This window comes from Nycticebus coucang, chromosome 14 (assembly GCF_027406575.1).
Source record: "Nycticebus coucang isolate mNycCou1 chromosome 14, mNycCou1.pri, whole genome shotgun sequence".
NCBI classification, from domain to species: Eukaryota; Metazoa; Chordata; class Mammalia; order Primates; family Lorisidae; genus Nycticebus; species Nycticebus coucang.
The window spans coordinates 59,990,158-59,999,159 of NC_069793.1; the positions used below are offsets into that span (position 1 = coordinate 59,990,158).

Below are 9,002 nucleotides of genomic sequence, written 5' to 3' on the forward strand. Positions count from 1 at the left end.
TTCAGCAGCTAGGGAGCCAGCCACATACACCGGAGCTGGTGGGTCTGAATCCAGCCTGGGCCTGCCAAACAACAATGACAACTACTACCAAAATATAGCTGGGCATTGTGGCAGGTGTCTGTAGTCCCAGCTATATGGGAGGCTGAGTCAAGAGAATCACTTAAGCCTAAGAGTTTGAGATTGCTGTGAACTGTGATGCCATAGAACTCTACTGAGGGTGACATAATGAGACTCTGTCTCTAAATAAATAAATAAACAAATAAATACATAAAAATAAAACAGGAGAAGCAAATGCAGTGCCCTGAATGTTATAAGAACAGCACTTTTGAATGTGAAAAATGTAACTTTGCCTTACTTTTTTTTTTTTTGTAGAGACAGAGTCTCACTTTATGGCCCTCGGTAGAGTGCAGTGGCCTCACACAGCTCACAGCAACCTCCAACTCCTGGGCTTAAGCGATTCTCTTGCCTCAGCCTCCTGAGCAACTGGGACTATAAGCGCCCGCCACAACGCCCGGCTATTCCTTGGTTGCAGTTTGGCCAGGGCTGGGTTTGAACCCGTCACCCTCGGTGTATGGGGCCGGCGCCCCACCGACTGAGCCACAGGCACCGCCCATAACTTTGCCTTACAGTTGAGATGTTCTGTTGAATATCACACTTAATAGCAGGTATCAGCACCTCCTGAGATAAGAAACATAATTTTATACATTGTGTACAATGTAGCCATGGTTTTGCCTAGTGTTCTATCTTTGGAATGACATATAACTATGAAATAAAGTAATTTTTTTCTCTTCAAATTCCTGTTCCTTGAATTTTTCTAGGTAACATATATGGATTTCATGCAAAAATTTCAACCTTTGGCATAAATGGGTTAATAATTAATAACAGCATTGATTGATGGCATATTCTCTCACACCTGTAAGTATAGTCGATACAATTAAATGTTATCAAAACAAACACTGCAGTCAATAAACATCCAATAGATGGAATGACTGGGGGTGGTTCAGAACCTGACTCTACCTTGCAGGCAGGTTTTGGGGAGTGAGCTTGACAAATACACTGCTGAGTGCCTTAATCTGATTGACGGGAGATGTAAATGAGGACGACGAGGCCACAAGGTCAGGCTATGATCACCTAGATTCCTGACCCCTCTCTCCAGACCAGATTTCTACACAGTCCAAGGTATCCCTAATATCTCACCTGACCATGGCACTGCCTATCCTAGGAGGAAGTTTGGCTAGTCCCAAGGACTGGAAGGACAAGACATTTACACTTTACTGAGCACTAGTAAGTAGTATTTGGCCCTTCAGCATCTTGTTTGAAGTGGTCATCGTGAGAGGGCTATATCCTGTTCCTTTCTCCAGTCAGAAGGAGATAGTGTTGATTGAAAATGAATAATATCAGATTTGTAACCCAACAGGATTGTTATAAATTCAATATTCAAATAATTTGACCATATATAAATATATACCTAAATAAGCATACTGAATATTAATAAGAGAAACATATTATGAGTGCAGTAGGGGAAACAAGAGAAATGTTGGACTGTGGTTGGACTGTGCAGGAAGAAAATGAAAATAAGGCAAAAGAAGGTCCTTGATGAAATTGATACTTGTTACCATTTCTTGAGGAATATGAATGATTCATATGATATTTAAAACAAAAATGAAAAATAAAGGAATAAATCATGCTTCCTAACTAATATCTTTACTTATATGTAAATTTCATTTTTATATTTATCACTACAACAAAAATTATTATAGGAGTTTGCTGTCTGTAAAACACATTGCATTTTCTCAGTAAGATTCTGTTCAGTTTTCTCTTACATTTTTATCTTTATAAAACTGTGTTAATGTCATGTTAAGTTAATACTCATCCATTCAACAGCATGGTTTGACTGTATCTTTCTAATAAGCATGTCCTACAAGCCCAAAAAGAATTGTTGAGTTACCTCACTGGATCCATGGAAGATGCTGAGTATGTAAAGGCATATGAGTGTGGATGTATATAAATGCGAGTTTGTATGTAAGATCTCTGCACACAGTCAATGTATGGCTGAATTGACAGGGATTCCTTTTTTCTTTTCTTTTTTTTTATTAAATCATAGCTGTGCATGTTAATGCGATCATGGGGCACCACACACTGGTTTTATAGACCGTTTGACACATTTTCATCACACTGGTTAACATAGCCTTCCTGGCATTTTCTTAGTTATTGTGTTAAGACATTTACATTCTACATTTACTAAGTTTCACATACACCCTTGTAAGATGCACCACAGGTGTAATCCCACCAATCACCCTCCCTCCGTCCATCCTCCCACCTCCCTCCCCTCCCTCTTCCCCTTCCCCCAATTCTTAGGTAATAACTGGGTTATAGCTTTCATGTGAAAGCCATAAATTAGTTTCATAGTAGGGCTGAGCCATAAAATGAAGAAATGTTTTATTCTCCCATCTGCCTACCTATCTACACAAGGAGGGCCTTGTGGTCCCAGGGGAGGATTGATTGAGAAGTTCCCAGGAGGCAGAGTTCCTGAGGCTTTGGGGTTATAGCTACTCTCCAACCCTTCTGAAAAACTCCAATATCAGTAGGACAAGACCTCATCCTTCACATTCTCTGTAAGTGAATCTGGATAAAATGTGTTGGGGAGGCTATATCAAGACTATGCAGAGGACCGGAGAGAGCTCTGCCTTCCATGCCAGACTGTGTGTGTTCCTTTCAACTCCCGGGTCCAGACTGCTAAGTAGCCTGAAAATGGGGTAGAAGAGACCGCATTCTGTCTTGGGTCAGGGGGCCTATGTGTGAGCCTGTAACTCTGGGATCTTCTCTCCTTTGTTCTGCTCTGCATTCTTGGCGGTGCCAGAAATGCAGAGAAGTTGAAGTCTGTCCAGAGGAGATTGATGGGTAGAAAAAGAGCTATAAAGTGCATATCTGGTTAAGAAAATTTGGATTTCCCAACTAGGAATATGAAAATTTTAGGACTATAAGACAAAGAATCTACCAACAAATGCTTGAATTATAGGCTAGGAATTAAATTTAGTTTACATAATTTCAGAGGTTTGAAACAAAGACCACAGTTGGGGGGCAGTAGCAGTTAGTACCTAGTTCAAAAATTTCTGCTAAATCTTAAGAACTGCTTAAACTACTTCTGCCCAAAACAGAAAACTATGCCAAGAGGACCAGAAGAGCAATGAAATACCTGTCACTGGATCCGCTCAGTAATGTCAGAAATTATATGAGGCAAAGATGTCTCACAGGCCTGTGAGACTTATGAAATTAGGTGATATTTAACACCTGGGGAAGGATTAGGCTTCAAGTCTCTGCTATTCGTCTTTGATCTTGACTTCTCTGGCTTCCTCATCCTACCCCTGGCTGGAAGTAGAAAATATGAGCTCTGTATAGTTTCAGCTCTAGCCCTGCCATTGGCACATCCTGAGTGCAAACCAAGACTGATAGGGGAGAGGAAGAAAAGAGCAAGTGTGTTCTCATCTGCTTTCCTCCTAGGTCTGAGCAAGTTATTGAAAGATTTATGTAGGTCTAGATAGGTTGTTCAAAGAATTATGTTTGAAGAGTATACAAGAACATTCCAGAAAAATGAGAAGGAAAAATGGAAGAGTCAGTGAGTGAGGGGAAGAGATAAAATAATCCTCCTATGTAATCCTGAGAAGTTTCGTGGTAGTGCAAAAAATAAATATCCTAAAGTTCTTGCAGAAACAAAAACTTACTTTTTGCCCCAGGCTTCTCCATGGATACTTATGCCAGAATCTTTAACTCTTGCATTTGGCTCTACCCTCCAAAGGTCCCTTCAAGATTCTCCCTGTTTTATTTCATTCTTTTGAGGAGTACATTATGATCCCTGAAGAAGAAAATCTTCCTGGACATGTTGAGATCTGGGGCTGTGATTTTGAAATGTAAAAACTTTTCAGAGAGTAGGATCAGAGGGTGCAGTGGGAAAAAAAAAAAAGACAAAAAACTGAGTGAGGAATGTCATGTAGCGCCTGTGGCTCAAGGAGTAGGGCACCAGTCCCATATACCGGAGGTGGTGGGTTCAAACCTAGCCCTGGCCAAAAAACAAAACAAACAAAAAAAAAAAAAAAAAAAAAGAGACATTACACATTTAACAGCCTGAAGTTGTACATGCTGTGGCTACAAGCAAAGATAATAGGGTTGGATCAATTGTCTGAGTTCTGGGCTTAATATGTCCTATTAGATTGTGCTCTAAGCTCACATGTGAATGTATTCAAAGAGAAAGATAAAAGAAAAGGCACAGTTCAGTGAACATAGTGCCCAGAAGGTAGTGAATAATTTGTAATAGCCAACTCAAGTGTGTAAATCACATTCTGTGCATTACTATCTTAAAGGCATCCTCCATTGCCAGTGTTCCTATTCTCAATAGCCACTTGACCAAGGAAAAGCGCAAAACTACTAGACGGGAGAAACACAGATTGGAGGGTGGCAGGTATGAAGTTATGAAAGGGGAAAGTAAATCTGAGCATATAGCTATGAAAATGATTTTGTAATCCATATTGAATCCTTAAGGGTTTGCCCCTTCAGACTGAAACCAGGAAAACAATGAGGCACAACATAAAAGTGAACTAAGGGAAGAATTGGGCCCTATGGACAGTGGAAAGCAGGAGTCAGAATTCTAACAGGAAGGAAAGACATTCCAGAGTGTTGGAAAATTTCCCTTAGGATTGTGTATGCCTGAGGAGTAAGAATGGGAAAGAAAAACCTGAAAACATATATAAAAGGAAAATGCCACGTAACATGTTTCTATTAATAGGGCATTGGACACAGACATGTTCATATTTTCAATAGCCTTGGACCTGAAAAAATCAGTTAGTCTTTTATCTTTCCACATTCAAATCATGGAAAACCTCTAAATTTTAATTTGTCTATGTGAAAGATAAATTGTTACAATAGTCAACTTACCCTAGTACTTCAGAATATCTTGAGTGCAAATGAAACAGTTTATTTAAAGTTTATTTAAAACTTGCCAAAGCCATTCCTAATGTACACAATTATCAATAAGAGAAAGCAGTTGGGAGATTCTCTCAGGTTCTTCCACACATTAGGAGGGAGGGCCATGCCTGACAGACAAGATAGGGAATGAGAGGTTCCGGAGGAGACAGAGAGGAAACCTGGCAGGGATGGCCTGGCTTATCGTCCCAGGGGGAGCAAAAGAACAGCTGAGCAAGGGCAGGAACTGAATTTGGGGACGAGGAAAGACATAACTAAAGCCAAAAATACTATTTAAACTTCTTCCAAAGTGTAACTTTCTGTCAGTATGAAAATAGTGTACAGTTCATGGCTTTGTTACAACTTCCTTTCTTGCTATTGTCCCTTCACCCCAAAACTATTTCTTCTCTAACAGATTTAATGTTAAAAATTATTAATTATGTTATGAGAGAAGTTTATTTCCTTTTTATAGCATTGGTGGGTCAAGTACATATTGTGGAATTATTTTTTAGGTCTGAAATCTTTAAAAATTAATTCAATCTGATCTTTCATATTAGGCACAATTAGGATTAGAATAATACATGGGTCACTACAAAAGTTTTGATACAGACTGTTATGGTCCCTTATCTCACTTCCAAGAAGCACAGTCAACAGCATCTTTTCTGATTCACCCACACAACTTTCAATTTGTTTGGCTTATCGGTATTACTGGGAGGGGGTTCTTTATTACCATCTGTGTGATTTTTATGTTTCTTGACTTTTGTGTATCTCAAAACTTTCATAATGACCCGCATGCCCATCACTTTATTTGCAATTCATTTTCTCCAACTTATCCCCCATGTTAGAGTTAGTTCTTCCCTCCACTTTTGTAATAATTTGTATGTAACTGCATTATTGTTCATTTGTCATTTCTTTTCACTACCCATCATCTACCAGAGAAGCTATATTTTTATTTCTTTGAGAATGAGGATAGTTCCTTTTCCAATTGTGTGACCCTATTACCTAACAAAATGCTAACGCAAAAGGTTGAATGATAAGAGCATACCAGCAACATTGAAATCCTGCCTGGATGGGTATGTATGGGACACCTCGTTCATTATATTCAAGATGGAAAAGGGAAATGGAAAGGGAGTAAAAATACTTTAAGGATGAATTTCATCATTCCCATACTACTACTGTCAGAGGAACCAATTTACCATCTAGTACAGTGGTTCTTAACCTGTGGGTTGTGACCCACAGGAACTGTATTAAATTGCTGCAGCATTAGGAAGGTTGAGAACCACTGATCTAGTTTAAGACAAGTATTGCTCCCTCATAGTTATGTGGAATTACTTGTGCTCCTTTTAAAGCTATTTATTCCCGAAGTTGGAAATCCTGCAAATATTAACACCTACCTAATAAATAGAAATAAATCAATTATTTGGTGGGTTTTATACCTATCAAAATGAATATTTAGATATAAAGGAAATTAATTTTATTTTCAGTATATAAATCAAAATCTTTAATTAGACAAAATCAATAAAGTTGAAAGGTGATAACAGGAATCTGGGACATTTATCTGAGTCCATTGTGCCATGCTCTCCTAGCTATTCGCGAGTACTATAAAAGTTAAATGATAGCTATGGTAGTCGATGTGAATATAAAAAAAGAAAGCAAAGAAGAAACTTGGATACAAATTGAAAGCCGCACCTATCACACAAAAGCATTTTCCTAGTTAGTGTCTCCTTTTTATTTTCTGTAAAGTTATGACAATTCTTTAGAAAATAAACATTAAACAAATAAAATACATATAGATGAATTATACTACCTGAGTTCACTCTTCTATTTAAAGTGACAGGAATACCTCAGTAATATAGCACTGAGGATAAACAGATGAATTCACTTGGCTCTAGATAACCTGCTATGATCCAGAACTTGTACCTAGAAAAATGAATATTTTTATCCTTGTGTCTCTAAAGTAAGCAGCTAATTTTTAATCCTAACTTTACAGGACACTGAAAGAAAGTTGTAGAAATATATGACAATAAATAAATAAATAAATAAATAAAATGAGAGCACCCCAGAATGGAACCATCTCCTCTGATTTTTCAAACTTCCTCCTGAATTGTTTTGTGAAATCCCCCATTTGGCAGCGCTGGCTGTCCCTGCCCCTAAGCCTCCTCTTCCTCCTGGCCATGGGGGCCAATGCCACCCTCCTGATCACCATCTGGCTGGAGGCCACTCTGCACCAGCCCATGTACTACCTTCTCAGCTTCCTCTCCCTGCTGGACATCGTGCTCTGCCTCACCGTCATCCCCAAGGTCCTGGCTATCTTCTGGTTTGACCTCAGGTCTATCAGTTTCTCTGCCTGTTTCCTCCAGATGTACATCATGAATTGCTTCCTAGCCATGGAATCCTGCACATTCATGGTGATGGCCTATGATCGTTATATAGCCATTTGCCACCCACTGAGATACCCATCCATCATCACTGACCAATTTGTAGTCAAAGCTGCCATCTTTATTTTGGTCAGGAATGTCTTTATGATTGCGCCCATTCCCATTCTCTCAGCACAGCTTTATTACTGTGGGATCAATGTCATTGAGAACTGCATCTGTGCCAATATGTCTGTCTCCAGGCTTTCCTGTGATGATGTCACTATCAATCGCCTTTACCAATTTGCTGCAGGCTGGGCTTTGCTAGGATCTGACCTTGTCCTCATCTTTCTCTCCTACATCTTCATCCTGCGAGCTGTGCTGAGACTCAAGGCAGAGGGTGCTGTGGCCAAGGCCCTAAGCACGTGTGGCTCCCACTTCATCCTCATCCTCTTCTTCAGCACCATCCTTCTGGTCTTCGTCCTCACACATGTGGCTAAGAAGAAGGTCTCCCCTGATGTTCCAGTCTTGCTTAATGTCCTCCACCATGTCATCCCTGCAGCCCTCAACCCTATCGTTTATGGGGTGAGAACCCAGGAGATCAAGCAAGGAATCCAGAGGTTACTGAAGAAAGGCTGGTAATAAGGGAAACTGAATCTCTGAATTTCTAAAATAGGATGATTTTTAAACAATTATTAATTAGGGAGTGGGCTGAAACTCTTATCTATAATCTCAAACTTTTTAATATTCTTTTCTTTTTTTAATTTATTTTTATTTTAAGTTTTATTTCCTCTTAATTTTTTATTAAATCATAACTGTGTATATTAATGCATTTATGGGTACAATGTGCTGATTTTATATAGAATTTGAAATGCTTACATCAAACTGTTTACTATAGTCTTCACCTCAATTATTGTTTTATTTTTATTTTTTTATTAATATTAAATCATAGCTGTGTACATTAATGCGATGTTGGGGCACCATACACTGGTTTTGTAAACAGTTTGACACATTTTCATCACACTGGTTAACATAGCCTTCCTGGCATTTTCTTAGTTATTGTGTTAAGACATTTACATTCTACATTTACTAAGTTTCACATATACCCTTGTAAGATGCACCACAGGTGTAATCCCACCAATCACCCTCCCTCCGCCCCCCTCCCACCTCCCTTCCCTCTCCCCATTTCCCCTATTCTTAGGTTATAACTGGGTTTTAGCTTTCATTCAAAAGCCATAAATTAGTTTGATAGTAGGGCTGAGTACATTGGATACTTTTTCTTCTATTCTTGAGATACTTTACTAAGAAGAATATGTTCCAGCTCCATCCATGTAAACAGGAAAGAGGTAAAGTCTCCATATTTCTTTAATGCTGCATAATATTCCATGGTGTAAATATACCACAATTTATAAATCCATTCATAGATCGATGGGCACTTGGGCTTTTTCCATGACTTAGTAATTATGAATTGGGCTGCAATAAACATTCTGGTACAAATATCTTTGTTATAATGTGATTTTTGGTCTTCTGGGTATATACCTAGTAGAGGAATTATAGGATTGAATGGCAGGTCTATTTTTAGATCTCTAAGTGTTCTCCAAATATAGTTCCAAAAGGAATGTATTAATTTGCATTTCCACCAGCAGTGTAGAAGTATTCCCTTTTCTCCACATCCACGCCAACATCTCTGGT

The 9,002-nt window shown here is 38.8% G+C and overlaps 1 protein-coding gene across 1 annotated transcript; it reads left to right on the forward strand.

The window, feature by feature from the left end:
• Nucleotides 1-7,004: 7,004 nt before the first annotated feature.
• On the forward strand, nt 7,005-7,952 carry LOC128565739 (olfactory receptor 56A3-like). The gene has a single exon (XM_053562440.1). It carries the CDS (start codon nt 7,005-7,007, stop codon nt 7,950-7,952), a length of 948 nt encoding a protein of 315 aa, XP_053418415.1.
• The last annotated feature ends 1,050 nt before the right edge of the window (nt 7,953-9,002 follow it).

What these genes read in the sequence shown, in the direction of transcription:
- LOC128565739 (XM_053562440.1), top strand. Translation starts at nt 7,005, where the DNA reads ATGAGAGCACCCCAGAATGGAACCATCTCCTCTGATTTTTCAAACTTC.